Below are 21904 nucleotides of genomic sequence, written 5' to 3' on the forward strand. Positions count from 1 at the left end.
CTGGAATCACATGGAAATGCCAGGATTTTCTGGAAAACAAATATATCGAAAAGGTATCCAAAACAGACAATCTACCCATTGAGCTTAACCGAAATGGGGAAATATTTTTCAGATCCCAAAAAAATAGTTGACAATTTTAACCTTCATTTTTCTGAAGCTGGTAATCTTTTTTTATAATGTATTGGGAGTCACCTCTGCTCATGCAAATTCCTACACCCCTGTCCAAACATTAAACGAATTTAGTTTCCAGACAATCCACGAAAGTAATGTTCTGAAACAACTGTCTTACCTCAAAGGGCCTTCCTCTACCGGAGCAGATAGTATTCCCGTCTTTGCTCTACTAACTGTTGGTCACCTAATATACAAACCTATAGCCCATATTTTCAACCTGTCTATCAAAGAAGCATCAGTTCCTCTAGAATGGAAACATTCCTATGTCCGTCCACTTCACAAAGGGGGCCCTAAAGATGATCCAAATAACTACTGACCTATCTCAATTTTGTCCCCGTTGATGAAATTTTTTGAAAAATTATTGACCTACCAAATTAGCAGTTTCCTGTCCACCAACAATCTACTATATCTAAAACAATCTGGGTTCGGGAAAAAATACAGCACCACATCTGCTGCATTAGACTCTCTGAATCACATTTACACTAGCCTTGATAAGAAGCAGTACTGTACCTGTCTTTTTCTAGACCTGTCCAAAGGTTTTGATACAGTAGACCACAACACCCTGCTTAGTAAACTAAGTTGCCTCGGTTTTTCCGAAAACAGAGTAAAATGGTTACAAAATTACCTCTTTTCTCGCACCCAAACTGTATTCACAGATGGTTGGAGGTCAAACAGTGTGAAGATAACAAAAGGGGTTCCACAGGGTTCCATCCTCGGCCCCCTTTTGTTCTCTCTTTATGTCAATGACTTGGGCACTGACCTGGATCATTCCAGGGTAAATCTTTTTGCAGATGACACAATACTGATTACTGCTGGCCGCTCTCCGTATGACGTGATTGCTAAGCTACAGGGTGATTTCAACAAACTACTACATCAGCTAGTTGCTCTTAAACTAGTCCTGAATACCTACAAAACCAAGGTGCTATGCTTATCACCAGGACTAAAGCAGGAAGTTATGTTTCCCCAATTACATTCCTTAAATAATTATAAAATAGAGCAAGTCAAGATCTATAAGTATCTTGGGGTCATCCTGGATTCAAAACTGAATTTTGAAGATCACATTGATTATATTGGTAAAAAGACAAAAATAAAAATTGGTTTTCTGTATCGACACAAGCACTGCTTCCCCCCAATGTTCCGTTTGGAATTGATAAAAGCTACCATACTGCCTCTACTTGACTACTGTGACATCGTGTATAAATCAGCCCCAAGTACTGTACTGAAGAAGCTTGATCCCATCTTTCACTCGGCCTTAAGATTTACATTGAACTGCACATATAGGACTCACCACTGTGATCTCTACATTGGGTCAAACTTAACGTCTCTTAATGTTCGACGGCTTGTGCACCAGATCTTATTTATTCACGATGTACTTACAAAAAAATCCGCAGACTACCTGCTGGATCTCCACTCTGTTTCAAATAACAAATTTGACCTCAGGTCTTCGCTCATTTACCAGCTTCACATTCCCTATTGCCGTAGGAAGGGCCTTTGCTATTGATGCCCCCAGAGTCTGGAATGCTATTGCCAATAAACTGCAACTTGAATCGCTACCAATGAGATCTTCTCTCAAAACTGCTCTAGAGTAGTTGTACACCCCTAGCTGCCACTGCTATTCATTGGCGTAACATAAAATAAAATGTTTCGCTCCGGATGACGCTGCAAAGTATTATCTGTATTTTGATTTAGCGTGCTGATCTTAAAGGTACATTGAATAATTTGATACTCAGACCGATGCTTCTGTTGTTGTGGAGTAACTCATGCAGCCAACTATGGCTCTAGGATTTGGTGTTACATGTTATTTATGTAGTTTATTGTAAAAATTCGGTCACAGTCCCTGTGATCGCTGTTACGTTGCAATTATGGCTTTATTTATGGGTGATTTGGAAAACGTTTTTAGGTTTGGACATGTTTGTTTTGTTGTAGTACGGAGTTAGACTGATGGCCTTAATCTAAGTTCTTGTGATTGTTGTTGTTGTTTGACTTGCATCCCACTGGGATTTTTTGCACACAGCGTTGGTGTATGGTGCTTTTTTCAGGAATATTTTGCTGTTTTTTTTCATGGATTTTCTGTTTGCACAGTCACACACAGTCACTATAAGATGTTTTTCTTGTTCGTGTTTTTGTTTTTTTGTGTTTGTTGTGGTTGCACCCCGATTCAAGAGCCGAATGGCTCACAGGGCTATTACCAAAATAAACTGAAACTGAACTGGGCCTTCAAACCTTCACGGAGAGACGCGGGTGGAGGAGGGGCGGGGTTTGAAGGGGGCGTGGTGGAAGGAGGCGGGGCGGGGTAAAAGAGGGCGGGGCGGTGCAAGGGGGCGGGGTGTAAGGGGGCGGGGTGGGGGTGTAAGGGGCGGGGTGGACGGGGGGCAGGGTGGGCGGGGTGGGGAAATGCCCCTCGGTTTAAAAAAACGCCGCGTATTTCGATTGGTCGAGAGGCGTGCACGTGACCCGCTTTATATTTGATGCAGTTCACGTTCCTGGTTCTTTCGGTAAAGTCACGTAGATAGAAAATAAAAATTAAATTAAAAATAACTAAAATGAAACACAAAGCAAAAAACCCACGACGTTGAGCGGAAGAGAAACAAATCCCCCTCCCCCTCCCCCCACAATCCCGCCCACTTGGCGCTACCCAGAGTGCATTGCAGTGCCATTGGCGTGTCCGTGAACACGTGGGGGATACGCCGTGAGTTGTTGCCATCATCACCATCATCATCAACATCATCAACACCACCATCATCATCATCATCACCATCATCATCACCATCATCATCAACACCATCATCACCATCATCATCAACACCATCATCATCAACACCATCATCAACAACACCATCATCATCAACACCATCATCACCATCATCATCAACACCATCATCATCAACATCATCAACACCACCATCATCATCAACATCACCATCAACAACAACACCATCATCATCATAAACACCACCATCATTAACACCACCATCATCATCACCATCATCAACAACACCACCATCATCATCACCATCATCATCAACACCATCAACATCACCATTAACAACAACACCATCATCATCATAAACACCACCATCATCAACACCACCATCATCATCACCATCATCATCAACACCATCATCATCATCAACACCATCATCATCAACACCATCATCAACAACACCATCATCATCAACACCATCATCATCACCATCATCATCAACACCATCATCATCAACACCATCATCATCAACATCATCAACACCACCATCAACAACAACACCATCATCATCATAAACACCACCATCATTAACACCACCATCATCATCACCATCATCAACAACACCACCATCATCACCATCATCATCAACACCATCAACATCACCATTAACAACAACACCATCATCATAAACACCACCATCATCAACACCACCATCATCATCACCATCATCAACACCACCACCATCATCAACACCACCACCATCAACACCATCAACACCACCATCATCACCATCATCAACACCATCATCAACAACACCATCATCAACACCACCACCACCATCATCAACACCACCACCATCAACACCACCACCATCAACACCACCAACACCACCACCATCATCATCATCGTCGTCGTCTCGCGATCCGGGCCAAGTTTCCTCCTTCCCCCCCCTCCTCCTGCCCGGCCCCACCAAGGCGGCCCCACCAGCCCCTCTCGTCGCCCGTAGCCAGAGCCGGCGACCATGGCCACTTGGGCGGCCTGCATGGGCGTCAGGATGAGCTTGCTCTCCATGGCGGGCATCCGCTACGAGGGCATCCTCTGTGACATCAACACGGACGACTCCACCGTCGTCTTGGCGAAAGGTTACGCACTGGGGGGTGGGGGGTGGTTCACGGGGCGACTGTGGACACCCCGAAGCTGCGGGTTAGGGGTTTAATGAAGCCGCTTGAGTCGTCCTAACAGGCGACTCGCTCGGGCAGCGGCAGCAGCAGCAGCAGGAGGAGGAGGAGGAGGCCTTGGGGCTGGGGAAAGTTTGCCAGGAGGAGGTGAACGTGTCGGCGACGTTGCCGCCTTCTGGACAGATTGGTGTGAGTGTCGTGGGGTCAATGTATGGGGGGGTATTAAAGAGGGGTTTGACCCTTTTCAGGGCAATCAAACAGGAGGTGTTAAGATGCTCAAACGACAAATAAGATAGTCTTTGTTTTTTTTCGGTAAAGTCACGTAGGTGAAAAAAATAAATAAAATAAATGAAAAGAAATAAATGAAATCATGATTGTATTGGATTGCTGTATGTACTTTTGTGTTTTCAATTAACCTGGATTTGTAAGAGAGTCCTTAATCTCAGTGGGAATTGCCCAGAAATGTTTAAAATGACAGCCATTGATGCGTCACGTGGGGGTCAGACATTTGTGACGATGTGTGACGAGGGGCGGTGGGGAGTTGAGAAATGTGACGTCACATCAAAATTCACAACTTTAAATATAGACAACACGTTCTACTTATCTTCTTGGTTCTTTCGGTAAAGTCACGTAGAATGGAAATAAAATAATAAAAATAAAGCAATAACATTTTATTTTTAATAAAATTGTATAATGTTTTATTATTATTTTTTACTTATTTTTTAATAAAATAAAATGTTATTTGATTATGTTTTATTTTTATTATTTTATTTCCATTCTACGTGACTTTACCGAAAGAGCCAATGAGATGAATCCCTGCAGTCACGAAAGCTTTAAATCGAAACGTTCTACTTAATCAAATAGACTTGTTAATAAATGTTTTCACCTTCAACATCGGAGTGCAGCGCCACATTAAATACGCACTACAATGATAATAGTTTAAAGAGATTTGAAGCGTGTTTTATATTTTTTTTTTGGGGGGGGGGGGGTGGCAAAAATCGTCCAAAATCGCGCGACATCATTTATGGCCGGCGCCTCTAGCTGTGCTGGGGCAAAGTTCTTCAACTCGTCACCCGCTTAATCACGAATGTTCTGAGGTTGTTCTTGCTGATTCTGGGTCGCAGTGGTTTCAAGTATTTTTCAACGAAGGTTATTGGGTGCACAGCCGTTTCAATACGGGCACACATTGTTTCGTCCGTCTGTTTGCGTTTCTCCCTTGCGACGGGACCTCGTTGGCTAAACGTTGATATTTATAAGGGCAGGGGGTGACCAATCAGGGTTTGAATTGATCTGTAACAATCTAGGGGCACTGATAAGGGGTTGACAGCTATGCCAACACGAACGCGCGATTAACCCCGTTGACCTGAACAAGTTCGTGGTTTCGGTGCGTGCGCGTGTTCAAGTTTCAAGTTTCATTTATTAGGTATACCCCTGTGAGCCATGCGGCTCTTAAGTCGGGTGCAACCGCAACAAACAAAATTTGAACACAGAACATCTTAAAGCGACGACGCGTAACAGAAACATTCTGGAATAAACCAGCAAATATTCCACACAAAAAAAACGTATTAAAACGCTGTGTGCAAAAATCAAGTGTTGAAGTCGGGTCGGTAGTCACAGGGCAATGAGACGCGGCTGGTCACAGACGGCGCGTGACCCGGCCAAAGAGCCCGGCAGGGTGCCGCATAAGGGGCCGTCCATAAATGACGTCACGCGATTTTGAACGATTTTTTTTACCCCCGCCCTCAAATATGACGTCACAAAGCTCTGCCCCCTCCCCCCCCCGCCAAAATAAAACACGCTTCAAATCGCTTTAAACTATTGTTGTCATTGTAGTGCGTATTTAATGTGCCGCTGCACTCTGATCTTGTCGGAGAAAACATTAAAAAGTCTAATTAGGTGGAACGTGTTGTCTATATTTAAAGTTGTGCATTTTGATGTGACGTCACATTTATCAAACTCCCCCCCCAGTCGTCACACATCGTCACAAATGTCTGACCCCCCCAGGTGCGTGACGTCATTTCTGGACGGCCCCAAAACAGTTAATTTGGAAATGTTCCACATTCATTTTTGCCTTCATTCACAGATTTGGGCCAACGGCACCTGTCGGGATTAAATTGGCACAATGGAGAACTTCTTCTTTGCGACGGTGATGATAGCGATTTGTGATGTTGATACCCATAAACATTCAATACCTGCAGGCATATGGCTAATGGTTGACAGGCTATTGGTTTTAATACAGCTAAGACGTAATAAAATAAAATACATATAAAATAAATTTCATTTATATTTTATTTAAATAAAATAAATTTCATTTTGAGTTAATGTTTTATTTTTATTATTTTATTATTTCCCTTCTATGTGACTTTATTGAAAGAAACAAGAATATTTAATACAGCTTGTTGCAGGAAATAAATGAATCTTAATTTTTGGCTTGCAGAGTTGAGAAATGTGTGCAGCTCGAAACCCCGCGAGCTAGATTTGATTCCTGGCTACAGACAACGTCGTCGGTGGTGGCTTTGTATCCCAACACATTCTGGGCTTCGCGTAGGTAGACTGCCTTCAAGTGAAGTTACCTGGTGCGGTGTGTAAGTGAAAAAGATTATTAAATCAGCACTGGGGAGGATGAAGGTAGCTGAACCAGCTAGAAACTATTTTAAAGAATTGTTTAGGTTGCGAGTAAGGCCCACTTACTATATCGCTCTTTCAGAAGCGACCTGCCCACAAATGGTAGGTAACGCAACGAAGTGGCTTAGCGCGTGGGAACGTTTAGCCGCCAAATACTCTAAACGGATTCACAGATTTGGGTCAACGGCACCTGTCGGGATTAAATTGGCACAATGGAGAACTTCTTCTTTGCGACAGTGATGATAGGGATTTGTGATGTTGATACCCATAAACATTCAATACCTGCAGGCATATGGCTTATGGATGACGGGCTATTGGTTTTAATACAGCTAAGACATAATAAAATAAAATACATATAAAATAAATTTCATTTTAATTTTATTTAAATAAAAATAAAATACATTTCATTTTTATTTTATTATGTTTTATTTTTATTATTTCCCTTCTACGTGACTTTACCGAAAGAAACAAGAATATTTAATACAGCTTGTTACAGGAAATAAATGAATCTCAATTTTTGGCTTGCATGGCTTGCAGAGTTGAGAAATGTGTGCAGCTCGGAACCCCGCGAGCTAGATTTGATTCCTGGCTACAGACAACGTCGTCGGTGGTGGCCTTGTATCCCAACACATTCTGGTTTGCGCGTAGGTAGACTGCCTTCAAGTGAAGTTACCTGGTGTGGTGTGTAAGTAAAAAAGATGATTAAATCAGCACTGGGGAGGATGAAGGTAGCTGAACCAGCTAGAAACTATTTTAAAGAATTGTTTATGTTGCGGGTAAGGCCCACTTACTATATCGCTCTTTCAGAAGTGACCTCCCCACAAATGGTAGGTAACGCAACGAAGTGGCTTATCGAAAGACCTGGAGGGGGGGGGGGAATCCGCTCGACCCATGGGAAGAGAAAACCTCGCTGACTCCAAATATACAGCAGGTGTTGTCAGGGTTGGGATGAAACGCATGACCTTCGATATATACCAGGCGAGGTAGTTAACGTCTCACCACAGTGGCGCCCAAAACCCACAACCACGCACCTGCTCCGACCTGCATAGGTGCTCTCGACCGTAACAACGCTTGACCAAACGGGTACGTGGAGGTCTGTACCGGCGGCGGGCGTCTTTGTGTGCGCGCAGTGCGCTTGCGCGGGACGGAGGGGCGCCCCGCCGACCGTCCCATTGCCCCTCGCGAGGAGGTCTTCGAACACATCGCCTTTCGCATCAGCGAGATCAAGGACTTGACCCCGTGCGAGTACATGCTGTCCGCTCTGCACCACGACGTGGCCATGGTGCAGGTGAGAGGTGCAGCCGCTCTTTACCATTAAACTCTTTATTTATTGTACCATGTGAGGCCCACCGAGCTACTTAACTCTCTTTTCAGAAGCGACCCGGCCACAAATGATTTGCTCAACGAAGCGGCTTATCGTGTGGACATTTCCAGCAGCCAAATACTCCAAATGCACGTCGGTTCTAAAACGTGGAGGTAGAAACTGGATGACCCAGAAAAATCCACGTGACCACGGGGGAGGACGTTGAAAACTCCAAAAATATGCAGGCGTCGGGGGTCTGGATCAAACCCCACGACCTATTGTACTCCAGGCGAGGTAGTTAACATCTTGCCACTGCAGCGGTGCCATGGTTTAGGGGAGCGGTGGCACAGTGGTTGATGCGCTGCACCACAAACCCGCCTACGACCCACCGGGGTTTGATTCCCACTTACGGCCAACGCCAGGTGACGATTATCTGAAACGGTCCCGGGCTTTTCCTGAGATCTATCCAATGAGCACCTGGTGCGATGTATAAACATCGCCACTGGGGAGAAGGCGGTCGGGCGTGGGTCTGGCTTCCCCACCTCCTCCGTGTGCTTTGCCGGCCTCGTAGTTGCTCGCACTGCACTTGCCCCGAACGTCCGTTAAGACTTTAAGGGACATCTTTGGCAACATGTTGACAAAATGTGGAAAAAAAAGTCAACGCTGATCGGCCGCATTTCGGGCAAATTTTCCCTTCACGGCACTGGAATCGAGGAAGCCAGAGATGGTGGAGAATACGAGGTTGGAGACTGCACTTCACACTCGGGGGGCTTGATGAAAGTTGCATTTGAGAGTTACAATAGTTAGCTAACAGTGGTAGCTGTGGAGGGTTTTTACAGGTTGAGGAGGAGGAGATGGAAGAGGCTACCAAGATCCGAGCCCGGGTGCCAGCGTGCCAGTGGCTGAATTGCGCAACCCTTGACACCTGATTGGCTCTCGGGTGATGACATCGCAATTATCCCTCCTCCTAAGACCGAAACGGGAGAATCTCTCATGGTAGCCTGATGGCTTACAGAGGTTCTCTGTAAGCCATCTGGCTACCATGAGAGATTCGTTCATGAGGCTATCCACATATACAAACACAGAGACAATTTCAACCGAGAGGAAGGAATTCTGGCTTAGCAATCATTGGAAGGATTTGATAAATTGTTCACGCTTACGGTGGCTTTCAGACCGCATCCATCATTTTCGACTCCCCCCTCCTCTTTTCCGAACATAGATGGACTCGTCCATCTGAATAACTGCCAAATCGCTCTCCGTGGTGCTAACGTTAAAAAAAAACCTGCCACTTTAAAAAAAAAATGTCTTGCTGTGGTTTTTACACCTGATGATGATTGCTTGTGTTGCAGTCGAAACGTCGTGAGAATTTTAAAGTTTTATATTTTTATTATTTTATTGTTTCCCTTCTACGTGGTGGTGACTTTACCGAAAGAACCAAGAAGGTGCATAAGAAGTTTGACATGCGTACGTCGTCCATCGTGATTTGTTCTAATCGCTGCCTAACCCACCCTCACCCCCCGTCCAGTCCTCGCCGGGCACCCCGGGGGGGGCCGCCACTCGCTGCCACACGTGCGGTATCGGAGCGGCGGCGAGCTGCCACTCCGCGCCGGGCACGCCGACCGGACCCCCCCGCGGTGCCACGGGCGGCCACCCGGGCCACGCGCGGCACGACGCCTGGGCCACAGCGGTCGGGCACCGTCCCTTCGTGCAGCCTGCGTACGGAGGAGCTGTGGGTACGGGAGGGGGGGGGGTGCGGTGTGCGGTAAACATCGGCACTGCAGGGCTGCACCTTTGCCCTCTTAATGCCACGTGGTTTCCGTTGCCCAGTGGCCTTGCCTCGGGTCGTTTTCGCCTTTTGCTCGTTTAGAGGCAACTGCGTGATTTCAATGCGATCTTAATTGAACGCAGTTGAGTTACAGCTATCTTCATGGAATTATTTCCGTAAGCGCATGCAGGAAAATAAAAGGCTCTGTGTATGACAGCTCGATGATGATGATAATGTGTAGTGCATGCGGACGAGCATTTTTGTTTTTACTTTGCGCTTGATGGTGATACCCAGTGATTGTATTTTAAATTGTCGCCTTTTCAAAATAACCCGTCATTTAAAGCGTTATTATTTGGTGCCCTGTCAATGAACTGCTCGGCGAAGGCCGCGCTGTCTTGTCATGCGGGGTGGTTATTTCACCTGCCACGCTTCACTTGTGCGGTTGTGGTGAATGGGAAGGTGGGGAGCCAGCCACCGATTTGGATATAATTCGCTCGTGATATGGCTGAGAATCGAGTTATTTTTTGCGTCGTTGGGTTCGTAGTTGTGCGAGAGCCACTCTTCTACCACGAGATAATACAAATGTGGTGCTAAATGGGTTTTGTTGTTTGCAATAACGGCGTTTATCAAGAAAGCCGCTTTATTCAACGATCATTTGTGGTAAAGTGGCTTCTGAAAAAGTGCAAATATAGCTCGGTGTCTTGCCTGATAAAAAATAAAAACGTTTTAAAATTACCCCTCTTCCACAACTTAACCCAATTAAGATTTGCACCAACAAAATTTAATTGCGGCTTCAAGGTCCTGCACGATGCATTTCTCCATGGCGATGATGAACGAAGACTTTCTTTTTTAAAATCTGTGGTTTTGTGAGAAACGAGGTTGCCAGAGGCAACTTGCTATATTGATCTCAACGAGGTGCTATCGTGGTGCTGAGGTTGTGGCCACCCTGTTCACTGGCTGGGTATTGAGAGAAGAGAGGATTTCTGATCGGATCTCCACCTGCATCTTTTACCAAACACCTGATGCCCGATTTTGTAATGTCCAATGAGACGTCGTACGGAAATATGATTGTTTTTTTGGGTTTTTTTCAACATTCTGGTTTGCCGAAACCACATAAATTGGTGTGGTGCTCCAGGTGACAAATTTAATTTGTTGGGTGGCAGATGGTGTAGCAGAACATTGGGCATTGTAGAGCAGTACCCCAATTTACATTGGTGATGCGTTCCTGAAATGTGCGACGTAAATTTAAGCAATTTTTTCCCAAAATACCGTACATCAATAATGTATTTTGTTATCGAAAGCACAGTACATGTCGTCATGCGCGCAACACCACAGGGTAGTTTACAGGGTAGGTGAAGCAAGAGGCGATGGGGATACGAGAAAGGATCGATGCTGTCACCGACGTAAATTGTGTTAGCGGTGTTCATAATAAAGCGACGACGTGAAAGGGGTGTGAGTTGTAAATTGATATTACTGTGTTACCCCACGATCGTCTCGCCCAGTGGTTCTTAACCCAGGGGTGCACGCACCCCTTGGGGGTTGCAAGATCCCCTTTCTGGGGATTTCTTTCGAAGGTATATCATCGAAATACAGATTGGGTGCGGGCGCGCGGGCCGAGTGCAACCGCTTTGTTTCATCAAACCCCTTACGTCTGTTGACGTTGCACGTTGTTTGTGAACGATTGGGAACCAAAGGGGTTGCAAGGCTGCGGCAAAGGTTACAACAGCCACCGACTTTAACGGAAGCGTCGTGAATCCTCGTGCCGTCCGTGTTGGTGCAGCCGAGGCCTCCCTCTGCAGGCGGGAGGACGAGTCGTGAAGTATGCCGTGGCTTGTGGACAAGAGCCCCGGTGACCCTCGTTCCACCGTCTCGTTTATTAATGTTAACACCCCCCCAATGTAATGCTGCCCGACCCATAAAAGTTGCGCGCAAACGCCCCTAACGACAAACGTGTGCTAATATTTTTATATTTTAAACCCGTGCAAAAGAATCATTTTTGACAAAATATATGAATGGTGGTGCTATGGCAATTCTAGATTTAAAGCGTTTGTGACTGCTAGGATCCATACTCTTTGGTTCTATTGGGTGAAGTCACGTAGGTAAAAAATAAAATAACAAAAATCACGACGTTTCGGCCACAACACAAGCGGCCTTCCTCAGGTGAAGGGACGAGACTGTCTGGAGGACAGCGCTGTCTTCCAGACAGTCTCGTCCCTTCACCTGAGGAAGGCCGCTTGTGTTGTGGCCGAAACGTGATTTTTGTTATTTTATTTTTTACCTACGTGGCTATGGCAATTGGTTGCATCAAGAGCAAATGAAAGCGGAGTTTCCTTTTCGAAAATGTTGGAGACGCAAACGGGGTGGTCGGCAAACGCTGCGCTTGGCCGCTGAGTGATCTGTGCGGTTTTGACGGCCTCGCTCGAAGCGACGTAAAAATGGCACGCTCGGATACGCTGGGATTTGTGTGCGGTGAGCCCCTCTGCCTGGTGACAACACAAACGTGTGACCTGCAGTCGTGAGGAACGATAGGGGGGGAGGGGTGGTGGTGGTAATGATGATGATGATGACACTGACACCACGATGGGTGATGGAGGGCTATGGCACTTGTGTCTTGCCCACACAGCTGTTGTAGAACGCCCCCCCCCGCCCCATAATACCAACAGCCGCCTTTCGCCACTAAGTGACGGTGACGTCACCACGGCGCCCGTGCCAGATGAAGTGTCGCCGGTCGTTGCCGGGACGCACCGGGAGGGTCCCACGTGGCCCCCCCCCGACGGGCTGACGAACCGAGACGACCGGTGGGTGCGCGCCGGCTGTGCCCATCGCCCACAGGTGCGGCAGCGCCCACGGCCGGCGCGGCCGCTGCGCGCGTCAACGCCACGCCGCAGCAGCCGGCGAGGAAGAGCGGCACGGTGGAGCGGGGGGTGCAGACGGCGCCCCGGCGGCGGCGGCGGTGGCGGAGGGCCCCCGTGAAGCAGATTGCAGGTACGGCTACGGGTGGTGTGGGTGGTGTTCGCCCTCCCCACCCGCCACCCCCCCATGCCGTCATTAATCTTTTCATCAAATTTGTAAGTTCGTTTTGAAGCAACGTGTCCCAATTTACAGTCGGCGTCTCGTACCGACGGAGACTAATTAATGCGTTTGCGTATTGAAGGCTCGCCGTGCACAGCTTTTGTGGACGCATTCGTCGTGGGGCTTTGTAAATCGCGGTGGGAAGGCAAAAACCCCTTGCCACTTTTATCACTGACGTTGCCTCAAAGGCGACGCGGTGCATTAGCCTGGACTTTGGCAATGGCCTTTTGAACATGTGCAGAGGGCGGAGAGAATAACAGATTCTTGGCCGCTGGTGCCGACCTGAATACCGGGCAGCCGGTGCGCTATTTTTTTATGGTCGTGAATATTTACCCAGGAAACCTGGGTCGAAAGTAAGAGACTCACATTTGTCCATGAGGGTCCAGCAAAAGTGTTTTTTTCTTTGCAGCAGGGTGTACTCATTGATGCATTATTCCAATGGAGAAAGTTTGCAGGAAATGTTTCACATTTGGGGAGAACATGCAAACTTCCAAGTATACAGCAGGGGGTCGGGATAGAACCCACGAGCTCTTGCGTACCAGGCTAGGTAGTTAACATCTCACCACCGCCACCACCGCGGCGTTGGTGGATCACAAACCGAGCTGCCGTTTATTTTTCTCTCCCCGCAGGCTCGAGCCGCCATGGGCGCCCCCAGAAGGCACAGGCCCTGAACCTGGGCGATGAGTTTCAGGCGGAGTTTGACTTTGAGAGCAGCAACGCACAGCTGGACCGCGAGGAGCTGGACAAGGAGTTCCAGAACAACAAGGCCAAGCAAAGAGAAGGTGGTGGACCTTTTTTTTATTAAAAGGAGCACTTTGAGGGACCCGGTTTCACACCACCACCACCACTCCTGTGGGATGTCTCCTTTTAGAATCAGAATATTTATTTGTCCACTGGGGGATTTCGATGCGCTACAAAGGTTTTTTTGTCCACAGATGTTCAGTAGGGGCGGGTCAGAATGTAACAACATACAATACAAAAACACGATGGGAGTGCACAGTCTATAGGTCAAGTGAACAAATCGCTTGAAAAAATAAAAATCAACTAATCTTGTCTTACCAGGTAAAGATCACTGAGCTATTCGCTTTTTCAGAAGCGACCTGGGCACAAATGATAGCTCAATGAAGTAGCTTATGTGGACATTTATATTAGGCCCTTTTTTTCATACGAGTTAGAGTAATCGTGAGGAATGATAACTTGAGAAACTCTCCGCATGTGACAGCCTTTAGTAAGCTTGGCTGTCACTGCACTTGTGGGTGAGGGCCTCGCATCACTCTGGTCAGGTGTGGGTTGCAGAAAGAGTGGAGCTTGGATAATGTAAAGCATGGATGTGCAGTGCAACAGTGGATTTGTATTACACCGCCTCTCTTGTGCCAACAAATTATTAGGCGGCTGTGGGGGGGGGGCTACCTTGCCTCGTGGGTTTCACCAAAACCCTGACCATTGTATATTTGGAGTTTGCATGCGTCTCTCTCCCCGTGGTAGTGTGGATTTTTCTCTGGGTCGGTTGAACATGTAGGCTTTTGCGACCAATATCATCCATGATAGATTTTTTTTTGGGTTGGATCACGATCTAACCCAAAAAAACCTGTTTTCTCTGAGTCATCCGGTTTTTCCCTCCACATTTTAGAATCAACGTGCACTTATTGGAGTTTACCTGCCAGAAATTTTCATGTAATAAGCCACTTCGTTGAGCTATCATTTGTGGCCAGGTCTCTTCTGAAAAAGAGCCATATAGCTTGATGGGCCTGAAATATAATGCAAAGTTTATGGTCTTATTGTTTTAGCCCTGACTCGCATTGGTAAATGGTTGTATTTTAACAAATGGTAAAAATTTTTGGAGAATCCCCTGTGCTAAATGTTGGTCCCTTTAGGACCATGATGCACTTTTGACAATTTTTGTTCACGAGGAGCAATCTCCACGAGCGTCCATCACGGTGGCCTGTTGCCACTGCTGCCACGGCGGTTTCTGTTGAAAAGTTTGGTTCAACAAATCTGTACCGTCGCCCCCCTCTAGTGGCTCACCTCAGCCATCGCCATGAGGGAGACGAAGGTGGCCGGGCATGGTGCTAGGCCCACCCATGCCTTCGTGTGCCGTGCCGGCCTCGGGGTGCCACTCACTAAGAGCACTTGCCCCGATAGTCTGAAGCGAAACGGGGTGGGGATCTTTGTCTTTAATTGTCCAGGCCATCCCTTAATTAGTTTCTGACATTGACGTCTCCCTTTGTGCTGCAGACATGCAGAGGGGTCCCAGCAGGAGCTCTGCCGTGTTTCCTGACAAATGCTTCTACGACAAAACAAGATGCTTCTTTGACAACATTTCCAAAGATGGCGGCAGGTAATGGCATTTCTGCCACTTGTGATTTTTAATTGGGTCTCCTTGCTCATCGCGGGGTTGATGGTCTCGGACGGGCAGTGGTGGCGGCACACCTTTATATACAGCGCCTGGAGGAGGCAACGGGTTGGTGGTTCACAATCTTCTGCCATGTGCACCGACTTGCCAGGAGGTAGCAGTACAGCATGTTGATTCATCTCCATCTGTACGGAGATGGGGTTGCTGTTCCCCCCCCATTCACTCTCCCACCTTTGCACGTGTGGGTTTTCTTTGGTTTCGTCCCTCGTGTAATAAAAACTCACAAATGGAGTTGGCCTAACCATCCTAATATAGGATGACAGATCTCGGGCAATTGTTGGTGCCGTTGCTGGCTGCCTTCTCACTCGTATGCGGTTGACTACGCCTCCTGAATATCTGGAAACTTTGGGGCGTTGCAAATGTGTGACGTTAACTTTAATTACTCTGCGCAGAAAATGCATGCCGCGTGAATTGCGGTGTTGCGCTTGATTCGGGAAAAAATCCTAGCTCGAAAATAAGAGGAAGAACCGTGTAATTATTTGACTGGGCACGAGGCGAACATTTCTCTAAAACGCAGGATGGTGTGGAACCGTGCAGGGAACCTCTAATGTAGGGTTTAGCGTTCACTCGAGCAATTCTGTAGTACCGTGATCTATCGTCATCCACAGGCCACTCTTCAACATGGTGTGGGGTGAGCCACTGCTCGGAGCGTCAGACAGAGTCGTTGTCGCGTAACAACAAAACTATTCGCAGTGCAAATCTAGTGGCTGCTCTGATTTATAATACTGCGGGCGCATTAACCGGGATGTACGCCTGCTGCTTGGCAGGGAACATTCAAAGAATCCCGTGACGTGTTTTACAAGTGGCAGGCATTTTTCGTGTGCCGGTGTAAAAACTGCGATATTTGCCAAAATGAAAATGAGTGACTTACTGTGGCCCTTCTGCCAGTAGTAGTGGCACGAGCAAGAAGTTGTAGCACTGCATCTTTATCTCCTCCCTCCACCTCCAATACCAACACGCGCCATTCACTGCTCGGTGAAGGTACACGTGGAATGTCGAAGGCTCGCTGACAGGAGGTCATGGGACAGACCCCAGGTGGCCATGGATAGACTGAGATGACTGGCAAGATGCACCAGCTGTGCTCACAACCCCCGCCACCCCCTTCCTTCCATCTTGTAAGGAACTGCCGCGTGACGTTGGCGGAGGAGCAGCGCTTGAACATGCAGACGTTCGGGGAGAACCTCCCGGCCGCGCGCAATCGCCGCTTCTGGCACAGTTGGGGCCACGCGTCCTGGCTCAACCGCCGGACCCTGTGGGGTGGGGACGGGCGGCCGGGCATGCCCAAAGCAGGGGTGCGGTCTCCTCTGCCAGCCAAGGTGCAGGCCTAGACAGATGATGATGAGGAGGAGCACGTGCAGGTAAGGGCAGCTCCCGCTCCTGCACTCCCGTTAAGCTGCAAAACAAAAATATCGAGAATCTGCTCGTGCCTCCCTGAGGAAGTCACGTGACTTGTGTGGCCATCCCTGCTGAATCCCTTACCCTCTGCCCCCAAAACCCCCCCCCCTGTGAAAATACCCTGCTCCGTGGAGGATGATAGAGAGACCCTTTTAAGGTATTGTCTCTGATCCCATTTTTCCATTTTTCTGCTCTACCCCTTTCTATTCCTCTTCCCATTCATTACGTCCTTGACTCTACTCGCCTTCTCGTGGTTGTAGCCATGGGTACACTTCTAGATTTAAAGCTTTCGTGACTGCAAGGATCCATACTCTTTGGTTCTATTCGGTAAAGTCACGTAGGTAAAAAATAAAACAACAAAAATCACGACGTTTCGGCCACAACACAAGCGGCCTTCATCGGGTGAAGGGATCAGGCTGTCTCGAGGACAGCGCTGGAGTGAAACACAGCCACGCTCAGACCGCGACCTTTAAGCTGTGTGCGAGGAAACAAGGTGCCTTGACAAAGGAATTAGCATAAAAATTAGCATTTGATTGGCCGACTTAGCATAGAGGTGGTGTACGTGCGGGTGAACATGCCGTTTGGCGGGGGGGGGGGGGGAGTTTACCTATTGATGGTGTGAATGGGGAATTTTTAAGAGCTGCGAAAGTTTGGGGTACCACTACTTGAAAAATATACTGTACCATTGAAAATTAGTTTAATGTTTAGTTCGATTTAGAACATCTTTCCAATGGTTGCTTAATTTGAAACCATCTTCTCGGTGAAGGGATCAGGCTGTCTCGAGGACAGCGCTGGAGTGACTTTACCGAATAGAACCAAAGAGTATGGGTACACTACCGCATTTGCTCACATAATATAATTTGCATATTATATCGTGAAAAACTTCTCAATCATCATTTATATAAAATCTTAAACATGACTAGATTTTTTTTATCGATCAATCGCATGCCAAATTTAATGCTTTTGTACGATCTGACCTGCTGGAGGGCTACATGTGTAGTGGCCTTATTGACGTCGGAGACTGTTTACTTGAGGCAACACGTATTTATTACAGACACTTCTGTTACAGTTGCGAGTCTTATACTTGAAGAGGTAACGGCCTCTTCACCCGTACTTTATAGAGGGAAACGTTCCCCGAGCTTTAGCCCACGCTAGCTCCCTGGTTCCCTCTATCCTGTTCCTCTCCCGGGAGGCTATCTGACCTGGCCCAGCTTCGGCGCAGGTCCCGATCACCAGCCACACGAGTCCGGCCCTCAGAGGGACATTGGCCCTCGCGGCTCCGGTGTCGCACCCTGGCTTGCTTTGCCCGGCCCTCAGAAGGTCAGCGAATCAAAGGAGTTCCAGGGTCTGGCTAGTCAATCTTCGTTCTTCACTGGCTCTTCATCTTGCTTGAGTTGGACTGCCTCTCAGCTCCCCGGGTCCCACCTTTTATACTGTCTCTCACTGAGGGGCGGGGCTGGGAGTGATCACAGCATCCCCCACAGCCCCCCAGGGTGGTGACCGTAGCGGACGTGTTTGTGGCCACCGTTATACAACCGCGTGTCACCCTCCCGTAACACCTCTACACGTGTTTGGAAGATCAAGAGGTACAAGAATGGTTATGGCCAAGATTGGTACAGGTTTTCTTCAAGTGTCAGAATGTCCTCTTGACGATTCTATTTGGATGCCACGGTGGCTAGGAGATGTTAACTCACTTTGCCTGGTATGCAGCAGGAGGTCTGGGGTTCCATCCCAACCCCGACGCCTGCTGCATATTTGGAGTTTGCAAGTTCTCCCCGTGGTCATGTGGATTTTTCTCCGGGTCCTCTGTTTTTTTTTCCCTCCCACGTTTTTAAAAGCATGCGTTTTAGAGTATTTTGCTGCTATAAATGTCTACACGATAAGCCACTTCGTTGAGCTATCCATTTGTGGTGGCTGTCTCGGCCTCACTACGCTGCGTTGCATCACTGTCCGAGTAGTAAACCTTCAGAGCCAGGGTGACCATCCGACTCCAACGTATTTAACGAATAGAACGACATAAAACTCATGGGAAAACACAGCACAAAATAGAGCATCTGTTAATACTTGCAATATCAATATAATTAATTAACACTGCAACATCATAACATTGTCTTGGACAACATGAATCTCAATCATAGGTCCTGGATGGACCAGGCACCTACATTAGCACTGAATAGCTCTACAACAAGAGAATAAGCTACTATGTTCAATAAGGTCACTTTGGGTAATCACCATACTGCAGCCCAAATGTACAGCGCTGCTGCACATAACACTGAACTGTAGACGAGATACATCTTCATCCTTGCTCTCAAGAATGCATTAAAGTTACATGGGCACAAGTCTGGCTCGACTTATCTAATTACAAACAACTATTCACAATAATGCAAGTGGCAGGCTTCGTTGTTAACCAGGCCTCCATATTTATCGTAACAATTTAACAGCATTATAAAGGCATTTACAGCATTATAACGGCAATCCTAACATAACAGGAGTCCCAGTAATTATAAGAACACGAAGGGGTTTGGTGGCCAGCAGCACGCCCTGCCGCCTTTATCTCCCCAGTGGCGATGTTGACACCCAAGCAGTTACTCGTTTGGTGGCCGTGAGCGGGAATCGAACTCGGGTCGCCGGGTTCGTAGCGCAGCGTAGCGCTAACCACTACACTACAATGCGTTACGCTTACACACACACACACAGATACACACAGATACACACACACACAGACACACACACAGACACATACACACACAAACAACGCTAACCACTACACTGCAATGCGTTACGCTTCCACATGCGAGGGTCACGTGACAGATTTGACGCCACAGCTCACTTGCCGTGCAAAAAATCTATACATTATTGAGCTCCCCGCCCCCCCCCTAAAAAAAAGTGTATTTTTTTTATCATTTTTGCGTGGTGTACAGTCTGGTAAGTACCCACATGGCCAATTTCCAGTTGGTTGCAAGTCGGGAAGTATGCTAAACATTTTGAACAGGCACACATTCACAACTTTGCCTTTTATATATGGAGATAAACTAACTTGCAGACAATGATTCTTAAAGTCCCACAATGAGCAGATGCTCCCGTCTTCGCTGAGATGCTAATTGTGCCTCCATTTTGTACTCTTTGTAATGACTGACACCCCTGCCTTGCCTCGTCGCTTCGAGACCCTTAACGCGTCACTTCCAGGTCACGTGACCAAACTCGACACCATCATATCAGGAAGTTCCTGTGTAAACACAGCCCCATATCTGCCGTGGGGCAGAACAGTGGCCATGTCTCTCCGGAAAGAGCGCTGCATAGCTCCGTGGGCCTTACCTGGTAAAATACAAATGTAGAGTAGTTTCTTTCAAATGGAGTTGGTTGGCAACGCTCTCGTGCCCAATTTTAGAGATTGACGAAGGGAATTGGATGGTTTAGAGAGGCACCTTGTCACCAAATCTTGGCCTAAATCGTGACCACGCAAACCAAATTCTCCAAATGAGAATGGAGCCCTTTGTGGGGTCGACGATGATCTGTTGGTTTTGCTTCTTGATGTCGGCAATGCTTGCTTTTGTTGTTGCAGGTTGCAGAGAACTTCCTCCCAGAGTGTACATATATTGGGGGTTTGCTTGATTTAAAAAGTTAAAATTTGTTGGGTCTGAAGAAACGTTACGTAGAGGGGTAGTGCAAGGACTGTATGTGGGTTGTGTTAATTGATATGCGATTCTTTTAATGTCTATGGTGTGTAAATAAGATACACACCTCGTTTAGTTGAACACTTTACACATTTATAATTGTAAGTATAGTTTTAAACTTTAGTCTAATGGGTGTGGTAAAACATTTCTGTAAAGTCGGACTTAACTTTAAAGCTTTAATTGTCTCCTAAAATTGGTTATTTTGTGCGACCGGTCTTAAGCTGTAATGAGCATGGACATGACAATTTAATTGAGTTTTGTTTGTATTTCACAAGGCAGCATTAAATGTTGCGGAATTTATATCGGTGCATTCGCTGTGGTGAAATGGCCGGCAAATAATTAAGTTGGCCAACTGTTAGCTTTACAACATTGCTTCGTTGAATTTTTACTGCATTGCTTTAGATTCCTCTAAACTTTGTCCGTAATGTAGTACAATGCATGGCTTTAACAGGATCGGGGATGGTGGGAGGGGGGGGGGGTTGCTGTATTTGAAAAAAGTAAAGTGCATTTCAATAAATTGAGGCATCTGTTCCAGCTTGAGGGCCGATTTTGAAAATTGAATCTGTGCTTGGTATGTTATGCAGCGTGATGTGGCAGCCCAGCCCCAGCCTGCCAAGGTGCCACCTCGGCCGGCTGGGCAATCTAGGCGAGGCCGGGGGCTCTGCACGAGACTAGGCCTCACCACGGTACTCTGAGTAAGAAGTTAACTGCAATAGAGTCGGTATATACTACTGTTGAGTCGGTAGATACTGCTGCAGAGTAGATGCTACTTTAGAGTAATTAAATACTGTTATAGAGTAAGCAGACACTGCTATAGTCAGCTGATAATACTATAGTCAATAGATATGACTATCAATTCCATAGATACCGTGGTGCCACAGCAACGGAGCAACTCCGCCGGCGCCACCATCCCCTCGCACCCCTCCACACGAACGTACGCACACTCCCACTAAACACACACTCACGTAGGGTCTCGAAGGGGGAGGCCTGGCCCACGGGCTTTCATCCGAAGGGCCCCTAGCAGGGATGTCCCCCGGTTTCCCATTGCCAGGAGATTGGCTGACCCCCCCCCCCCCAGGCCGGATTACACGGCGGCCCCCCCTAAAATCAGCTTTAAAAAGTCGCAGGGGCGCATAGTGATTTACAGGCTGGCCGCAATGAAGCGCACGCAACACGGGAGATGGGGCCTCGAGGGCAGAACACTCCGCTGGCAGCGCAGACGTGGAGGTGGGAGGGAAGTTCCTAGCCACGCCGCGGGGTGGGGAGGACCGGGTAGGGAGGACCGGGTGGGGAGGAGGGGGTGGGGAGGAGGGGTGCGTAGACAATGGGTCAAGGCGCAACGGAAAGTCACGCTCCAGGTAAGGGCGGGAACATCGGTTTAAAATCGAAATGTAGGCGCTCGATTGGTCTGCGCAGGATAACACCACGTGACCCTGGATCTTCGGATTCCCAGGGCGTCAAAGGGAGGGAGGTGAAAAAACGTTCAGGTGGTTCTCCAGCCATCCAGCCACCCCAGTCTGACTCCCGGCCGCTCGCGGCGTCCGAGGGACGCTGGCGAGCGCCGCTACGACTCTACCCTAGGCGGAGACCTCTTGGATCATCGT

At 47.6% G+C, this 21904-nt stretch overlaps 1 protein-coding gene across 2 annotated transcripts; it reads left to right on the top strand.

Annotated features, from left to right (window-relative positions):
* Window positions 1–3813: 3813 nt before the first annotated feature.
* LOC142912572 (protein LSM14 homolog B-like) lies at window positions 3814–20845 on the top strand. 2 transcript variants are annotated; one of them, XM_076060699.1, is made up of 8 exons: window positions 3814–4017; window positions 7809–7966; window positions 9507–9714; window positions 12579–12731; window positions 13448–13600; window positions 15054–15156; window positions 16352–16589; window positions 20189–20845. In XM_076060699.1, exons 1-7 carry the CDS (start codon window positions 3897–3899, stop codon window positions 16557–16559), a joined length of 1104 nt encoding a protein of 367 aa, XP_075916814.1. In that variant the 5' UTR covers window positions 3814–3896; the 3' UTR covers window positions 16560–16589; window positions 20189–20845. The 2 variants fall into 2 exon arrangements, with proteins under 2 accessions (XP_075916814.1, XP_075916813.1); XM_076060698.1 differs by having other exon boundaries at window positions 3897–4032.
* Window positions 20846–21904: the final 1059 nt, after the last annotated feature.

This window comes from Petromyzon marinus, unplaced genomic scaffold, assembly GCF_048934315.1.
Source record: "Petromyzon marinus isolate PM22_M1 ecotype Great Lakes invasive population unplaced genomic scaffold, UKy_Petmar_22M1.pri1.0 PM_G_Scaffold_21, whole genome shotgun sequence".
NCBI lineage: Eukaryota > Metazoa > Chordata > Hyperoartia > Petromyzontiformes > Petromyzontidae > Petromyzon > Petromyzon marinus.